Consider the following 18,936-nt stretch of genomic DNA (forward strand, 5'->3'; position numbering starts at 1 on the left):
AATAATATGAAAGGCAGTATTTATACTGAAACACAGAAATATTTATTTAGGAATAATTTTAGATACTCTTTCTCTTTCTCTCTCTGAGTAATCGGTTAGAATCTGAATACAAGACAGTTATCCATGACTGTGTTTTAAAATAGGATATATTGCTGATTCTTCCACTCATCAGTGATATATTTTCCCAACAGTTCATTTGTTTTGTAACAGATTACTTACATTGTATCCTTGTCAAAGGGTGCAGATGTCTATAAATTTGAAGCATTCTCTAATTTGGTTTGTAGGGCTGAGGTGAAATCAATTCCAGGCAGCACAGACCAAACTGTACATGAATTTGAACTCAGAAACAATCAAAATATGCAAGAAACATGTCATCTCTTTTCTACATCATGTTGCACTCCAACTAAAACCAATATGTGGACAGATAAAGAACTCGATGAAAACGCTAAAGAACTTCACAAACTCTTAAAAAGCTGCAAATATGCAAAACAAAGTCATGAGTCAGCAGTCTCAATAAATATTGAGACTAGAGATCAAGTTGCAAACAATGTACCGAATTGTAATTGTGATTGTGAAGATAATTGCAGCTGTCAAGACTCTGATTTGAATGTTGATGGAATTATTTTGGATGGGGAGGAGTTTCTTAAAGATAATACACAGTTTGAAGGTGAGGAACACATTCATAATACAATCCAGTAGCATGCGATTTTAGTTTTGTTCTTAAAATATATTACCTTTGAATATGTCTAGAATTATCAAGGGTTATAAAGGATCATATTTCATCCATTCAAAATGATCTTGGATGGCTCACCATTGAAGAACTTCTGAACGTACGTGACGTTACTATGATTTATAAATATATTTTCTAGCCCCAACCTCTTTATCTACTACCCTCTTCAAACGCTCTGAAACTCATTCATATAACACCAGAAATAAAGACCATCTCAGTTTACCTATATGTAGGACATCAGCAGTGCAACATGGCTTCCATTATACAGTGTAGGGCACTTAAAACTTGGAATAATCTTTCTGTTGCAACTAAGAACTTGCACTCAGTTCTGCATTTCAAGAAGAGTGCGGGAAGTGAAATGTGGCAAGTAAGATGCATGTAGATTTAAGTAGGATGTAGTGATAATCTAATAGGTTTACTCAAGTTTAAAGTTTTATAAGTCATCCATCACATGTTTTTAATATGAATGTTATTAGACATTTTGAATTTATCTTACATTGTATTTCCTTTTTACTTCATGTAAATAAATTCTGAAAAACCCTTTTGGGAGAATCAATAAAATGTATTATATTGTAAGCACATGATAAACATGCAATATTAGCTCACAAATCCTGTGAATAGCATGTTAATCTTTTTCCTGAAATTATATGCCGATTTGCTAGTTCGATTTTTTTTCTTTGTCTGAGGTTTGACAGCTGTTGGGAGTCGATCAAAAGGTATGGAATTTCTTTCTTGTCACAATCAAGAGTAAAGTACTGTAAACATTTTATTTGTAGTACTGGGAAACCAGCTGCTCATTACAGTGTGTTATGGTCAAATCTTTGTTAATGTCCCTGTTCTGTGTGAGTTCACTTTGATGTGTAACCAATAGAAAGATGCCATGATGCAGGTCATACTGTGATAAGACTAGACAGTCGTTCGCCACACTTGACACAATAAAACATTCAAGGATCTCACCTGATCTAGAGCTGTAGGTGCCAAACATATAATTTGACAGGATTGTAACATAATTAGGTAGAACAACAAACTGTTTCCGAGGTTTGCATGTCACACTCCATGAACTGCATTTAACTGCTTGTGCCGTAAAACTTTCTCAAAAGGTTTTGCCAACAATGCCAACTATTTAATTTTCAACGGCCCACATTTTTTCTAGTTACCCTGTCAACTTCACTTCTTAAAGATGTGGCAAAGCTGGATTTAGCTGGAAAAAATGTAAGGTAGTTTCACATTTGTTGGGAATGGGATCAAGACATATTTTTTAATTTATTGTTTACCTGTCTCATCAGTCTCATGTATTCGGGTTAAAAACTTTGATCTTAAGACTTCTCATGCCTAGTAATCAATGTCTCATGCCTAACTGAAGTTTTTGGAACTATTACAGCCTTAATGGCACACTTTTGTAAAAAATTAATAATATAGAAACTCAAGCCAATACAAGTAAAGGATAGTGCACTTTCCTCAATTCCCTAATTTCAAGCTGGCAATGTTGTTATGTTTTGCAAAACATATCCTGGAACTAAGACAAAGATATCTGAGGAAATCTTTGAAGTATCCTTGAAAATCTTTTGGATCTCCAGAATAAACATTTCAAAGCTGTGGCTCCAGAAATGTTAGCAGGTCTATTGTTGTACTATGACATTACTTAACTGTCCCACCGTTATTTCCATGTCATCAGGCAGCAAATGCAGATATGGTGCTCCATGTTACAAGCTGTAGAAGAAAATTTATTCAACAGCAAATCAGCAATGTGTGGCTTATGATATCTACAAGTCTGCTGACTAGGAAACAGGCATGTGCACACATACCAAATTGTGTTATAGAAGTGTGTAGATTGGGGTTTTAAGGGTATCTCAAATGACGATTCAAAGGTATCTCTTATACAAGGAAATGTTTCATGAAAAAACAGATACAAAGCCAATACTGATAAAATGGGAGGAAGTAATAGACTGTGCTCTGGCTGTTGGACTTGTACTACGCAAACTAATGTTGTATTTGTAGTTCTTAACTGTAAGGTAACTTACTGGGAACAGTGCAATGTTAAGTGTTTTTAACTTACCTAGCTAAATTTACTGGGTTTTTTTTTATCAACACACGACAAAGCACTACTGAAACTACTTACAAATTTTACTGGTTGTCTGTTTATGAGTCCATTAGTGCATTAGATCCTTTGTTAAACAATCCCATGAGCTTTGTAGTTTTGAAAACTATCAATTTAAATTAAAGGTTGACTGATTGATTGATTCATACATGTATAATCTGCCTGGTCTTAACTACAAATGAAAAATAAATACTGAGTGGTTATTATGTCTAGTAACATCATTTTGAACTTACAGTATATCATTGTTATTTTTTGGTAAATATTTGCTGTGACACTGAAAGATTTTTGGATCCTAACTATCTAATCTAAAACAGGCACAAGCACGCATGGTTTGCTTAGTAACTACTTTTGCAGAAAAAACCGCACAAATTTTCTTCTCAAGCAGTACTTACTTTCAATGAAAAATTCTGACATTTGTTTTCTAACTAACATTGGCTATTTTGTTCGTTGACATACAGTTTTACCTGACACATGGTTTGGTATCAGTGTATAATGGCACAGAAAAAATCCAAGAACATCTTGATGCCATGGATCTTCTAAGGTGCAGAGGGTTTATTTCTTTAGCATAGCATCATAGCATGATATAATTGGACTCCAGTTTGAAAATGTGAATTCTCCTAAGCTTACAGCTTGATTTATAAAAGTCTCTTAAAACTACATGTAGCTGGGATGATTTTAACACATCGGGACAATTTCTATTTAATGATGCAGTTGAATCTCTATTAAGTGGTCACCCCTTATTAAGCAGCCAGTTACTGAAGTCACAAAATTGTCAGTAAAATACTGTAAAAAAACCTATTAACAAGCCACTGCTATTACAGTGTAGGTGGCCATGGCCACCTTTTGGTCATCCCGATGAGGGGTTCTATTCTCCTTACCCCTATTGAGCAGCCAACCATAATTTAACTCACATATCGTAAAATCCCATGTTAAAGCCCCCCTTCCCCGAATAAAAGCCCTTCTATTTGCTAACAAAGGTATTATTCCGGATATAAGTTCCGCCGGATATAAGCCCATCTAATGTATAAGTGCATTCCCTTTGCATTTCTTTACAAAGATTAAAATTTTTAATTGAAAGTTAGAGGCAGATAGGGTAATAATAGGGTAATAAGGTAATAGCTTTAAATATAATGGTATGTTAGCTTTAATTCATTTCTCTGATATGTTTTATCTCGTTTTCCAAGCCCCCCTGTTTATAAGCCCACCCAAATCCCCTTATGAAGTTATATAAGCCCAGGACTTTAACGTGGGATTTTATGGTACAGTTGAAAGTTACAATGGTTGTTTATTTATATTTTTTGATAGCGTACGTAAAAAACAGCTAAGAGAATCTTACATTCTGAAATATGGAGATAAAGTAGAAGGTATGAAATTAAATCAAAGTTTGATTGATATGTCACACTCAAACCCATGTAGATGTTATTGCTTTTACTTACGTAAACAGACTGTAGGAAATTTCTCATAAGCTTACAAATACCGTGGGCTTGTCTCTCGAAACCTTTTGTGTGAACTGTTTGGCGCAGTGGTGAGAGCGCTGATCTCCCACCAATGTGGCCTGCGTTGAATTTCGGCTTGGTGCCACATGTGGGTTGAGTTTGTTGTTGGTTCTTGCCTTGTTCCGAGGGTTTTTCTCCGGGTTCTCTAACTTCTCTGGTTTTCCTCCCTCCACAAAACCCAGGATAGCGGACCTGCATGAAAACCAGCTAAGGCTGATGTGGCTTCTCTCTAAATATTGTTATTTATTTAATTTTATTATTTCTTGGAGACTTGTCCCCTTACCATAAATCCTCGAATTAGCGCCAGGGGTGCTTATTTCAAATTTAGGAGAAGACGTGGGGTGCTTATTTGAGGGGGGCAATTAATCAAGGGCGGGCGCTTATTTAGTTTTTCCCAAATCGTAGCCTGACATGATCATTTTTTAAATACATCATCTGGATGTAAACAACAACATAAGCTGTTTAGCGACACAAAAAGCTGATCCTAAAGTTTAAATCGTGGCACGGTTAGAAATTCATGTGGTCACAAACTGAAGCAATGAACAATATCCTTTGCTGTCTCATTACTCATCCACAAAATGGGGGGGAGGGGGGCGCTTAATTTAAATTTTGGCCAATTGGAGGGGCGGTTATTCGAAGGGGGCGCTTATTTGAGGGGGGCGCTAATTTGAGGATTTACGGTATGTGTGCCAACCTTTTAATGACATCAGATAGATTCATAGTGTACATGTACAAGCACTGGAAGAAATATTACACATGGTGTATCTGTTTTCCATTATCTATTCCCAGGTCGTGGCTGGGACATATCAATCAGGGAAATGGCAATAGCTGTTATCAAACTAGAAATTCTCTCTGCAGCTCCTAACAGTGAAGTGAGTATCATGGGGTTGCAGCTTGTAATGAACATTGAAAATGTAATCAGTGAGTATAAACTTCCTAATCCTGTAGAAAAGAGATCATATTAAATATTGTTACCATGGAGATTCTACAACTTCATGAAGCTTTATAAGAGTCTTTAAATTTTCAAAATAATAAAATTCGTATTATTTTGCATAACAAATTAATATAAAATTTATTTTTTCAGTGTGATGCATGCACTGTGAAATACATGACAAGAGTAAAAAATAAATCTTCAACTAAGAATATTGGATCCTTTATATCTCAGTACTAACAAACCAACAAACCCTGAGAACTGACATCAAACGTTTACATGAGTTAATAAGATAAGCAAATTTTGATGCCTTTAATAAGTGCAGATTTTTGTCAAAATCAGTTAATATAATCTCTGTTATTTATTTAACAGTTTTCAGACCATTGCAATTCTTATGTTTCTTATTTCACACATGTCACTCAGTGTCAATTGATTGAGAAAAAAAAGTTAATTGAATTTTTCCTGCAATCTTGCATTTCTAGGTGAAAATTGACTTGTGTGAAACTTCAAGAGAATTCAGGCAGGCCACCTTTGTTTTGTACAATTATGCAAGACTTGCTAAACTTTTTCAAAACTTTGAGGAAAATGTCCACAAAGGTGAGATAAACACTTCCTATAAAATTATAGTGATTCAGTTTCAAAGCCTAAAAATACCTGTTTCATTACAATCTACTCAGTCCTTTTACCTAACAGATGTAAATCTAAGTGAGTTTGAGCCAATATGCATTTCTCAAACTTTCAACAACAACAACTTCAGTATTAATGTGTCTCGGTTAAATGGACGAGGGTGAAACCCACTTTAAGAAACCTCTAGTCCACAAGCCCTACATGTACCACACCTTTATCTTCTATTAACAAATAAACAAACAGTTCTCTTGTTATACAGGTATTTATCCAGCCCTCCCACCTGTAAATGATGTGGATTTTAATCTCTTGCATGATCAAGTAAGTTTTGTTTGATGAGAAATACATGCAATCATGTGGTGGAAACCTCTATGTTAATTAAGTGGACACCATCATATATGGATTACACGCCCTAAAATTTTCTGTTTCTCACCTTTGGAATTCCCTGCCAATAAATGTTATCAGGTCAACTTCTCTTTCAATCTTTATAAAACCCTTAAGAACTCTATGCTTGACAATTATACTTATTAATTAAAGCCTAGCACATGAAGAAGTACTTTTTATCTTCAAGAACTTCCTTTTACACTTTGTGTAACTGTATTCTATTAGGAGTATCCACTCTTACCTTTGCTATTTAGATGATCCTAACTCACTCACTATTAAGTCATTGTTATTTTTATTCTTTATTTTTGATGTGATGATCTGTTTATAGTGTAATCTATGTACAAAAGTTACATGTAACTGAACTGAGTTTAATAAATAAATAAATAAATTTGATTTGATTTGATTTGATTTGCCTCAAAATAAACAGTTAGAGAAAGGTTTTTATTAATTAGCAGAAGTCCCACTATTTATTGTCAAAGATCAATATTGAGCAAAAGCCAGATCTGATAAAGGGAAACTTAAGATGCTAAAGATCTGTTAGTTGTTTTGGGTGATGTTCAAATTACTGTCAAATTGAAGAAAACCATAAGTCAAGTTAATAGACCAGTAAGATAAAGGCCAATAGACCCTATTCATAAATGGATGCCAATTTAACATTCTTTTGTATGCATTTAAATTAGCCCAACAAACCTAGTTTGAGAGTAAAAATTCTTTTGAATTATCAACTCAAAAATGAGGTTAGTTGGGCTAATTAATTTTTCATTGGGAGCCATTTTTGAATAGGGTCTATACTGTAACTTACATTAAGCCAAGAAGCCCTGAGTAATGATGGATTATTAAGCAATGGAGAAGACTGAGGTACATTTGAATGACAAACTATAAAGTCTCTTACTAGTCCAATGTTCACTTGTCTCTATCCTTGTCAACAGGCAGAATGGGAGTTAACATTAAACTATATTGTGGCTTTTCCATCCATTGTAAGGGATGCTGTGCCAGCAACCATAGCCAAGTCACAAAATGTCACCATCCACACAAATAAGGTCAATTAACATCACTGTTCATGTTAGTCAATTGGTGCAGGAAAACAATAATTGTCTTCTTTTCACCTTTAAGTGTTAAATAACCAACTGTAAGACATAATGGCGGCTCCAGTTATACATTGTACCTCATTCACAGTAACTAAACCTGTTTCACAGGTGAATGTGAAGGTGATACAAATTAGCCCTGGTGGTAACATAATTTGGAAAGCTATAACCATATTCAGCCAAAGTATGTAACCTGTCAGAACAAACTTCTGCTTGTTCATTTGTTATGGGAACGTACATATAAACACAAGCACATGCATCTATTATGCTGTGAACAATTTTGACAGAACCATTGTTTAACAAATAATATTATGTTTCTCTACAATCTTTTGGTTGATATCTGCATTGTCGTTTTTATTTGTAATTTACTGTTTTGTGTTCAACCTCTTTTAGATCTGTTGTTTCCTGTTCAACTTGAGTCACAAATTTAGTGCATATTATGGACGAGTGCACATTCTTGGAGTGAGTAATTTAATGGACTGTAAGACTATATTGATATCATTCCTGCTCTAATTTGACTTGCAGTGGAAGTGTACAAGTTAGGCACCAGTAATACATTTGGACTGTGAAAGAAACTAACAAAAATTAAGGACAGTTTTGACAAATACTTTTCCTGAGCTTGAATTCTCTTCTGGTGTTACCCCATCCCTTCCCCGGGTAGATTTCCCTTGAAACTTTGTCACTCCCTCTCCTGGCTCTGCTGGCAAAACAAAGCACTCTTATGTAAAATGATGCCAGCTACTCAGGCTACTACATTGTACTTTACAAGCGCTTGTCAAGTTTCTTCATCACCTGGAGAGGGAGAGCCCTGTATGAGATGCAAACGAGTGGCATTGCTTTTCCTTTGCTCCCATGTCAATGTTTTTGAAACAGTGTTGTTTCTTTTCTTTATTTTTTTTTCAATAAGGTTATTTGTAACCACTATCTGCAGAATGAACTACATGTTCTTGATTCTCCAAGAATCAACTCACTAACACTTACTTGGTATTTGTATTTTTCTTTCATAAATTTCAAGGAGTCAAAGCAACATCTTTTCCCCACAATGTTTGCAAGAGTTTATCTAATGAAAACTCTTCAACAGGTCAGCAGCTTTCAGTGCCAGGCTGTTAAATTTGTTATCCCTACTGATTGCCTTATTTAATTTTGATGTTAGTTTCCCGAAGCTACTCAGGTGACTTTTTTAGATTGTATTTGTGTTATTTAGATTATTTGATTTGTAGTTTAGATGGGTCAGGAAAGGGTTTTTTCAGGATATTTTTTAGGGGGTTGGGTGTGGGTGTATTAACCAAGTAGGGGACTTGTGTCCTATTGTTAAGCACCTGTACTTGTGCGAATCCATAAATAAATAAATAAATAAATAAATAAATAAATAAATAAATAAATAAATAAATATTTGCTTGACAATGTGTCGATTACTGTAAGGAGAAGTTAAATGTTTATTACATGGCTACAATTTTCTGGGAATTGTGGTTGGATGGATCTGTAGTTGAGAAGTACAGAAACATAGTTACAAGTTGTTATACAAAGTCAGGAATAGGCCATTTTACAGTTGTGTGCTTAGTTACCTGGCCATGGATGCAAGCGAGGCTGGAGGTGACCTTGCTTTGATACAGATCTCTCTGCTTTTCTCATTTAAATGTCAGCTAGTTAGCATAAGAATAACTTGATTTACACAACAAAAGCAGTAAGGTCTGTATCAAAACAAGGTCACCTCCAGCGTTGCTGCCATTCAAAGGCCAAGTCACTAGGTAGACAACTGTAAAATGGTCTATTTCAAACTGCTGCGGACTTTTTCAGTTTATTTCAGGGCTTCTCCAAATTCTGTGACAAAGTTAGCTGATAATGCCAAGAAATTGGGTTTCTTTGTTTGTAGCTGAGATGCATCTTTTTTTCTCTCTCTCTTTTAGCATAAATGAATACAGAAAAAGACAGGTAGTTAGAGAAAGCCTGGGATTTCAAACAATCTTGAGCATTCTAATGTATCTCAGGACTTTCCAATTTTCCCTGGCCAGTGGTTTCATGTTACCAGAAAGGCTACCCTCTGTGCCATAGAAGCCTCTGAACTACCTACAAACACTTTAGAAATGAGGCAGACAAAGTATGAGACAAGTATTTAACTTTTTGTTTAATTTACAGACTAAATTAAGTGTTCTGATTGCAGATATTTTTTATTGCAGATATTTCTGAACAGTCTAAACCTCTTGAATGTCAGTTCTCTGACGCAGATGTAAAGTAAGAGTTACACAGAGTGCTGTGTTGTCATTTAATGTAAATTGTTTTTAAAAAACGTATACTGAAACCTGAGATGAAGTTAAAAGAATAGAAGGGTTTAATAGACCATTTTACAGTTGTCTGTTCAGTGACCTGGCCTTTGAATGGCAGCAAAGCTGCAGGTGACCTTGTTTTGATACAGACCTCACTGTTTTTGTTGTGTAAATCAAGTTGTTCTTATGCTAACTAGTTGACATTTAAATGAGAAAAGCAGAGAGGTCTGTATCAAAGCAAGGTCAGCTCCAGCCTCGCTTGCAATCAAGGCCAGGTAACTAAGAACGCAACTGTAAAATGGCCTATTTCCATTAAATTTCACACATAAATCAAACATGAAAAGATGTCTTTATTTGTAATAGGACATTAGCTCTGATATTGAAGACTCTTTCTCAGCCATAATTTTTGTCTGATTGGATGTGTTGTGAGATGACGTTTACATATATTGCTTGCTTGGGGTGACGTCATTCATATCAGTGACGTGGAAGAGGCTTGGTTCCCCAGTGGGCCATCTTATTACTTATTGGTTGATTACGAAAGTACTCCGAATCAAGGAATGTTTTGATAGCGGGGATTTCCTGAAATTAGATAGAAAAACTATTTTTTTTCATATGCGAGACAAAGAACAGTTAAACATTACACGACATCCCTAAAAGTGCTAGACTGTGATAATTTTCGATAAGATGTAAAAATGTGTAGATCTCATACAAAGGGATAATAAGTTGTGCACACCTTGGCTGCCAAAGCGCCAAATACATTTTTCTGATTAGTTGGGAAGTAGTGCGATAAACGGTGAGAGAATACATGAGTAATACCCCCCCCGTTTTTTTTCCGCTGTTTTCGTGCCGCTCCGGGTATTACTCAACGCCCAGAACAGGTTATAAACCAACCAATCATTGTCCTTGCACCATATTTGGGTTAGTTTTTCTTGCAATCGAAAAACAGGATTTTGGAACCATGTTGTCTTGTTACAAGATTTCACTTATCAACTATTGCGAGTTCATCTTGCTTACCTCAATTCTTGCCATGAAGTCCTTTATGTTTTGAAAAGGGTCAAGAGTTAAAGGTTCAAAGGTTCGCAGTTGATCCAAGAATTCATACATCATAAAGTCGGCGAAACTTAGCTGTGAAACAAGGAAAGCAACCTTCAATAAATGTTTTTTTTACAGATATCAGTGTCGAAGAATATTGTGTAAAAGGCTCTTTTGAGTTCGCAGGTTCAAGTCCCGCTCTGACCACTAATCTGGAGTTGTTTTCTCGGTAGACTCTAGTTCAGCTTCTCAGTCATGCTTATAAAAAAAAAAACATTAGGTTTACATTTAATTGAACGATTTGTTTATATCAGTTTAAGTGGCATGCCCGAGAACCAGCTGGCTATAGCTAAGCTCTACATTCATTTTTGTTGTACAACATATAACGAAAGCCTCACCCTACCCCTTTCCTCTTCTCGCTTGTTTCCTCACCCCTCCTATTTTGCTTGGCTATTGCTTTTAATTGAATGAGTACTGAGAGATTTTTCATTTAAAACACATTCGTACATCATGCACCTCAAGGGAAGCAAAGTTGTCGGAGCGGCGACGGTCACTTCTTTGAAGAGAGATCTGTGATACACTAAAATTGACAAAGTTGGACGCTTTTGATTGGGTTAATGACCGTAGACGATTTATACTTACATGTTCTCCAGTGAAATAAGGATAAGTACCAAGGAAGTCAGAATGACGCCGAAGGAAGCTGTTGCAAGAATTCAGATAATCAGCTCTACCTCCTTCCTAATCACAAACAAAGTTAAAATAAAGTTGAAATAAAGTTAAAATAAAGATGTCAAAAAATGCTGTTTTGGATGTAAACCACAAAACTTGCACTCACAAAGTCTGGGCTGAAGTAAGTGAATTTCATGAATCCAGCGATGAAGTCCGTGGCCTGTAGCGGGAGAAAGAAGTCAAAAAATAGTCGGTCAGCTTGGATGGGTGCACATAAATTATGCTGAAAATGGGTTGGGCGGGGTTAAGATGTGACTTACGAAAGCGCGACATAAAAAAAGTAGTAATAATACAGTCTTCCGGCTTTCTGACCCACAAAAGTAGATTAATTTGATCAATTAAGCCAAACAAACTGAAACTATAAGGTGATACCTCGCCTTCAATGACATCCGCTCTCATCATTTCCTCCTCTGTGGTTCCACCTGAGAGGAGGATCGAAAATTATTTTTTCATTTTACCAATCGACACACTTTTTACTTCTTTCAGTTCTCTGCACATCAAGATGGTAACCATAATTATATTTAAAATACTCAACTCTACTTATAGAGGGTAACACAGACCAGCAGATATACTGAAAAACTATAAGCCACTCAAAGTTCAATTATCCCCTTTCATGTGAAAACTTGCTAGCGGGGCAGGAGTAAAGAGAGGGGGATTTGGGTGCAAACGTTAAGCAGCCGCTTTCAATTCACCCCTGGATCGATCGGACTTGCCGATTTTCACTCAAATTCTCCTCTCCTCCCTTTTCTACGCTTGCTATGCAGTACTATGTAACTGTCCTCTACGCGTCAAGCCTGTTTTAGGTAATTGATCCGTAAGCAAAGCAAGTTAAGTGCTGTGAGGCAGCAAGCTCAGTTTCGTCTAAGCAGACACTCGCGGGGATTTCCACATTGCGCGGAATGCAGGTGTTAAGAGAACGAAGGAAAACGAATCTGAGTATCAGTAGCCTGCCTCGCCGTCGTCCATGCTGCCCTCCACTATCTCAATATATCTACGGCTTCGTCTCGAGCGTGAAGGTTTCACGCGGCTGCCGCACACTCGCAAAGGGAACAAGTACTAGCATGCTTTCCCGACTATTTAAAAAATCTCCCTTGGGGGCTCTATGGAAAAGAAAAGGAAGTTACTCTGATGCAACGGATGGCGATATAAAGCAAGTCTGGATTTGGAGTTATCTGTAAGATTCCAAATTAATCAAAGTAATGAACTTACACAGATCGTGCTTGCGTGCGATGTGTCGCATAATCTGAGAAGACAAAACATATCAGTAAAGTTTGCTATTTCACAGATTTCTTCAGTACTATAATGTAGCCACACTTGTGCCAGGTGATCGCTTAGTTGGGAAGTCGATATTACTTGAGCTCGAGGAATTAACGGCGAGTGAAGAGAGCGCAAGGGTCCCTTGGTTGTAATTTTTGGCAGTATTAGAAGACCGTGATGCACATAAGCAACTTTGATTTTCCAGTCAGTCAATATTCTAATATATAATAACTTGCACGTACATGGTGGCTTCTTATTCATGAATTGTTGCAAAAAAAAAAAGAAAGAAAAAAAAAAAGAAAAAAAACTGCGGCGGATGTGTTTCTGACGGGAATGGATGTCTTATTTTTCTGGAAAATTATACATGTAAGAGTTTTATTAGCTACTTTCCATGTATTTACCGCCATGGTCTGTGTCAGTTTCACATCTCCATCGATAAAGTAAGGCAACTGAAAAATAAAAGATCTCGAAATAAACTCACTCCCCATTGTAATAACCCCAGGACCAGAAGATCGTGCTTTAAATAAACGCACCAGGCCCCGGTTAGTCGAGCCCCCGGGGGGACTCCCATATAAAAAGGTCGGGGTGCCCGTCGGAAATTTTGAAACAAAAAAGCCCTAAGAGGTACAAAGATCTTGCCTTGTGGGCATGGCTTGAAATTTCTTTTCCCCCTTAGAGGTGCCTATGCTAAAACGAGAAATTATCTCCTGCTCAACACCCTAAAAGATAACGTAAAAGCTCCAACCGTGGACCTTTTGAAGCTACACACCCTAAGAGATAGCAAAACCGATTTTTAACGCCTAAAAGGCACGGCGAACAAACCCGTCTTTTTATATTTGAGTTCTCCTCCCCCTTCCCCCGTGTTCGAGGCTGCTGCGCGCATTTCAGGTCGAACATTTTGTAGAAGAACTTGAACCACCACCAGGCCCGCGTTGTTCGAAAGGTGGATAACACTATCCACCGGATAAATCAGTATCCAGCGGGCGGATAGCGTGGTTTGTTAAGCTAACACGTATCCACTGGACAGCGATTTATCCGGTGGATAACGTTATCCAGCGTTCGAGCAACTGGGGCCCGCAAGAGGCCGCGTACTTAAGATCAAATGTTCTTTTTTCCTTCCTTCCGACGCCATGGAAAACAGAACTTCTGATCCTAGGTTACCCTCATGGTTGTGATTGATCTATTTGGCCATCTTCACGATCTATGACAACTCCGCGACACTGACAAACCGGCCAAGTTTGCACGTCTTAGTTCTGAATGCGTTAAGTTTTGCTGGTTAGAGAATAATCGAAGTTGATGACAATCTATTCTTTTTTTTTACATATTCTGGTAATTTAGTTTAGAGTCAGTTTAATATTTCCTTTTAATTGACGCAATGGGAAAATTAACATAAAGATATTTTGAAAAAGAGGAAAGGAAGTCAGTGTACTTACGTTTGGGAACGGTAAACCTAATGTTTCTTTAACGGACAACCAGCAGCTCTTGTCGTACCCAGGAGCTAAAGATTTTTGACATGAGATTTCTGTCAGCTCGGTACTTAATGTGACATTTATTACGTTGTAGCGAAGATGATTTAAAAAGAACTCAGTCAAAATTTGTCAAGAATATTTGTAGGAGGGGAGAGGAACGGTTAAGGAAGGAGGGAGAAACGATCGAAAAAGTATTTTACGATAACTGCAGAAATTCTCGAGCGCTCATTGGCTAATTTTATTGTCAATAAGCGGACAGACACATGAATTTATAATTTATGCGATGCGTCAACGGGCGAAAGCGGACGATTTGACAATTTGTTATCGTAAAAAACAAATTAATGTCAGTTTTTAATGCGTCTGTCCTGTTATTGACGATGAATTCCGTCATAATATTGTCAAAGCAGTCTGCGGATCCATTCGGCTATCGCCCCGTGGATCCACAGCTACTTTGACAATGTTATGACGAAATTCACGATCAATAACAGGACGGACACATGAAAAACGGACGTCAATTTGTTAAAGGGAGAAGCGAGGTCAAAAAAATAAGCGAGATAAGATATTTCAAGGCCCGTTCCTCTCCTCGGCCTTTTGTTGAGAAACGATCACCTTGGAGTGTTTTTTTCGTCGGTTGTGATTGGCCAGTTGAACTATCTCTTGCAGTTCCTCTTGTGCGTCCGTCCGTCTGTCCGTTCGTGTTTCCTTCAGTTCGTTGTTTTCTCAGTGTTTTCTTTTGTTTGTTTGTTTGTTTGGTCTGCTCGTTTCGTTCGTTCTTTTGCGGAATAATAACGGCTCTTTTGTTGCCACAGCTGTTGAAAGACTGGCTGGACCTGGAGCCAGATCCAAATGTAGGCAGCTGAAGGCAACATTGAAACTCATTGTTCAACTAAGGGTGCGTTCCTTTGGGGTGATCTGGATTAGGATCAGTGATCCAAGATCACTCGGAGCATGGTGCATCAAAGGAACACGGATTCATCGGTTCCTTTGATGAACTATGATCAAAGTGATCTTGGATCACTGATCCTGATCCAGATCACCCCAAAGGAACGTACCCTAAAAGGCCTTATGTGCTACCCAAGCTCAAAGAGGATTATGAATGTATGTGTCTATAGGCTGGTTTTCACTAGAGCATAAGCACAAGCATAAGCATAAGCACAAATGAAAACAGCTGCGTTACTACTGAAAACTGCACAAGACAAATAAGTGAGTTCGTTCTTCTTATGTTTCTGCTTATGCTTATGTTTATGTCGCGGCTGTTTTCACTTGTGTTTATGCTTATGCTTTAGTGAAAACCAGTCTTATGTTCTCTTGCTACTAATAAATCAATAACAGTTCTTTCTGACTTAATACAACAGGTTTTGTTCAAAGGAAGGACTTACCGTCCCCTGTCACGTAATCGCAATATTCGCACTCTGTTTCAGTGTAAGCCAACAGATAACGAATGGGTTGGGCAAGCTTCGAAAAACAGCAAAAATAAGACTCATTATTATATGGCATATTCTTGTAGCCGATATACACTGTAACGCGCGTTCTGATTGGCTAATTGAAGGGCATTATTCTCCCGTAGTGCACACGGGCCGATTGCGGGCTTGCATAAACAAAACAAAAAGCCATATAATAAACAACTTATTAACCTCGAACGTTCGGTCTTTACGGGAAAATCTCAAACCTCGATCTTGTCGTACGCTCGGTCAATACGGCAAGGTCTCGGTCTGCGATTTTCCCGTAAAGACCTAAATCTCAGCAGGGGTGGCTAATGGTCCTTCAAAAACTCTGGGTCTCGCAAAATTTTAGTCGAACTTCACGGGTCTCACAGTCTCATTTTGAAGCAGTTATGTGCGTCTCGCCGTCTCGATTTTTATGCGAAACTGTCTCGGAGTCTCAATTTTTTGCAAAGCTAAGGGTCTCCAAGTCCTGATTCGTTTGTTTACCTGTTTTTATTAATAACTTCTTTTCGTCACTTGATATTGAATTTCAATGAAGCAACTTACAAATTTCCGAGAAAAAGTTAATTCTAACTTCTCCTAAATTGTCTGAATTCCACAAAAAACTACAAAACCTACCGAAACATCCGTTTTGGTGCCAGAAAAACAGTTATTTTGTCCTAGGATATCATAACGAAGTGTGTTATAATCGAATTTCCAGTTCCAGCCAGTTCGAAGAAGCTGGCTAGAAAGCTGTACAAGCTCATCATGTCTAGCTCTCAACTAAATCTAGGGCTTGAATTTTAAGAGTCTGAACGTCTCGCGCTCGCACTTAAAACTTTGAAGTCTTAGTCTCGCAATCTAAAAGTTAAAACGTCTCGTGCTAGAAAAGAAAAACGCTTGTCTCGCCGTCTCGTCTCGCATTTACCATTCGCCACCCCTAATAACCATACCCTATTGATGACCAAAATGGCCAAAATCGATACCCTCTTTATGATCAAAACGGATGAAAAACCATACCCCTTGTAGTCTCCTCCGCAGCCGTTTTTTGGGATGTCACGCAACGCTCCCCTTTCTTTGGGGGAGCGTTGCGTGACATCCCAAAAATAACGGCTGCGGAGGAGACTATACCCCTTGGGGCCGCACATACCCACATAGCCCAATAAAGGAGTACCCCACCCCGGGTTTGCGTTACATTGAATTTGGAATGTGCGTGTTTTTGAAACTAATTAGCAACATACGACATCTTCGAATACTCAGCGGCGGATAAGGGAGTAAGTCAAGCTTAAGAAATCTGGCTTGTGCTCCTTAATACAATCACGCTGCAGAAACCTATGGCAATGTTTTACTAAGTGGTTATTTGAAAAAAGGTTTGTTAAAGAGGTTCATTTACATTTTTCGAGACTGAAATTGGGCAAACCTGAATACAGAGAAAATTACATGAACTACATTGAGCTCATACTTTAGGACATGCGACCTCAATTTCAATTATTACAAATATCTAAAATTAACAAATTTCTGTCAACTAAATGTGTTTGTAAATCCACAGGGCAAATACAAATGAATTTTCCAGAAGCCTCTTACCCCTCGCACATTCCAGTAGCCCAAAATTGGAGCCATTAGAGATGAAAATCTTGTTCGTATGACACTGTTGCAATCCACCCGCACAAAGACACTTCTTTCGGCTGTCGTTCATTTCGTCATCACCGCAGGGCACAGGTCACGGTATTTGTTTTTTACGCTATTTGAAGAATTGCTCTCAAGCCTTTAGATGAAATTCTGTCACGTTTTTTTAAAGAAATTCTATCCTCATTTGAAGAAATTTCATTTAATTACCGCGCTGCCTTAGGCCGGGGAGTTCTATGACGTTATTTGAGAGGGGTTTTCCACGCAAAATAGGAAATTATTGCCATTTTTTTAAGTATTTACGATAATCAATTTTTTAAAAAATAAATTACCTTATTATTCGTCTTATTAACCACAAACTGAGAAAACTAGACTGGACCTTATTCACCGATGGACTCGAAGACAGCCAGTCTTAGAAAGACCCGGCAGGTGATCTCTCCACTACCGTTGGAATAGCTATAGGGGCTAAATCAAAGCGAGAGCCCAACTCTTATGTGTACCTTCTTTCCTTATCCACTTCCCAGGACAAATAGCAAAACGAGGATAAGATTCTTATAGCAAAAAGCTGCTCTTTATCAGCGTATCAAGACCGGCATAGCCCGCGAATACAGCCGCCTTTCATTCGCTCGAATGCGTGCCCGCTACGTACCCGCTACTCCCGCACGTAGTCCCGGGAGAGAATGAGAGGCGGCTGTATTCGCAGGCTAATCAGGACATAGAAACGAGTGGCCTTCCGGGCCGTACATGTTCAAGGTCCTATGTCTCTCTACGTCGTCTGTCAATAGCGCTAAAAAGCCTGGTTCTCATATGCACCGACATACCTGGGACAGGGCCTGGGACACCGTTACGGCATTTGTGAACATTTATCGCCGAATCATAATCTATCCCAGGCATTGACCGCCGGCTTGCCTAGCTGAGTTTAACTTCGCAGGCAAGCCAGCGGTTGTCGGCGATAAAAATATTTTATGTGAACATCATCTGGACCATCTGCGGACTCAGTGTATGACCTAACAACTCGATTTTTCCCACAACTCCTTACTTTACAGATGGAATGGTTGAAAATTGCCCCAATTCGATTTGCATTTCGCGCGAGTTTGAGTACGTCGGCCCGGGACGTTTGCGATCTATCGCATAATTATTACAATACGCATCTTCATAATAGAATATTGTCACATAATTCTACCTTATTTCATATTATTTTTATAATTCCTTGGTACGTTGATTTATTTCATTTTAATTTTAATGTAAATTATTTAGTAGCATTAGTACTGAAAAGCCCCCTTGGGGAGTGCTAATAAAATTTGTATTGTATTGTATGGTATGCACTGGAGACCCACTAGAACTGGTCGCCGAACGTTGTCACTACTTGCAACCGGCGACTGCGTCGCAGGTAGGTCGGCGGCATATGAGAATGTAGACTGCGAGTAGTCCCTTTTTCGCTTCGTGCGTCGTGCGTGTAGCGAAAGAAAACTGCCAGAAAAAAATAGCCGCGCGAAATCCTGGGGGCGAGGAGCCAGGGTTTCGCGTGGCCATTTTTTTCTCGCGGTTTTCTCTCGCGTCACGCACGACGGACTAATCTACTCGTAGTCTAATGAGAACGAGGCTAAAGGCGCGAAACTCGGGTGGCGGCGCGCGTCGCACGCGAACTCACGCTGCTGGCAATGTATTGTGGTATTGAGCTATCTAAACGTTTACTTCGACCGCGAAAAATTGAAAAATGTCTTTGAAAAACAGGTTAGTTTCTATTCTGAAACATCCTTTGTTGGAAATTTTCCGGTATTCTACCC

General features: G+C 38.2%; 2 protein-coding genes across 7 annotated transcripts in view; one reads left to right on the plus strand and one right to left on the minus strand.

The window, feature by feature from the left end:
- The window catches only part of LOC145502524 (DALR anticodon-binding domain-containing protein 3-like), a 39,480-nt gene that overhangs the window by 3,841 nt on the left and 16,703 nt on the right, over positions 1–18,936 (plus strand). For 3 of the 5 annotated variants that reach the window (XR_014051351.1, XR_014051353.1, XR_014051352.1), the window contains exons 3-15: positions 285–667; positions 1,417–1,446; positions 1,884–1,942; positions 2,406–2,519; positions 3,287–3,369; positions 4,134–4,192; positions 5,114–5,196; positions 5,738–5,852; positions 6,142–6,200; positions 7,193–7,303; positions 7,742–7,810; positions 8,364–8,429; positions 9,526–9,580. Coding sequence is in view for 2 of the 5 variants with exons in the window: in XM_081481845.1 (XP_081337971.1) it covers positions 285–667; positions 1,417–1,446; positions 1,884–1,942; positions 2,406–2,519; positions 3,287–3,369; positions 4,134–4,192; positions 5,114–5,196; positions 5,738–5,852; positions 6,142–6,200; positions 7,193–7,303; positions 7,742–7,810; positions 8,364–8,489 (1,291 nt within the window). In the remaining 3 variants the exon portion in view is untranslated. Of the gene's footprint in view, positions 1–284; positions 668–1,416; positions 1,447–1,883; positions 1,943–2,405; positions 2,520–3,286; positions 3,370–4,133; positions 4,193–5,113; positions 5,197–5,737; positions 5,853–6,141; positions 6,201–7,192; positions 7,304–7,741; positions 7,811–8,363; positions 8,490–9,525; positions 9,647–18,936 lie in introns of those variants that run through there. The other 2 variants (XM_081481846.1, XM_081481845.1) reach the window with 2 other exon arrangements.
- On the minus strand, positions 10,087–17,473 carry LOC145502528 (glutathione S-transferase Mu 1-like). 2 transcript variants are annotated; one of them, XM_081481850.1, is made up of 10 exons: positions 17,108–17,473; positions 15,479–15,554; positions 14,064–14,128; positions 13,032–13,079; positions 12,583–12,616; positions 11,746–11,795; positions 11,480–11,533; positions 11,287–11,382; positions 10,627–10,737; positions 10,087–10,191 (listed from the first exon to the last, which is right to left on the minus strand). In XM_081481850.1, exons 1-10 carry the CDS (start codon positions 17,141–17,143, stop codon positions 10,087–10,089), a joined length of 675 nt encoding a protein of 224 aa, XP_081337976.1. In that variant the 5' UTR covers positions 17,144–17,473. The 2 variants fall into 2 exon arrangements, with proteins under 2 accessions (XP_081337976.1, XP_081337975.1); XM_081481849.1 differs by lacking the exon at positions 17,108–17,473 and having other exon boundaries at positions 15,479–15,775.

This window comes from Orbicella franksi, chromosome 11 (assembly GCF_964199315.1).
Source record: "Orbicella franksi chromosome 11, jaOrbFran1.1, whole genome shotgun sequence".
Lineage (NCBI taxonomy): Eukaryota > Metazoa > Cnidaria > Anthozoa > Scleractinia > Merulinidae > Orbicella > Orbicella franksi.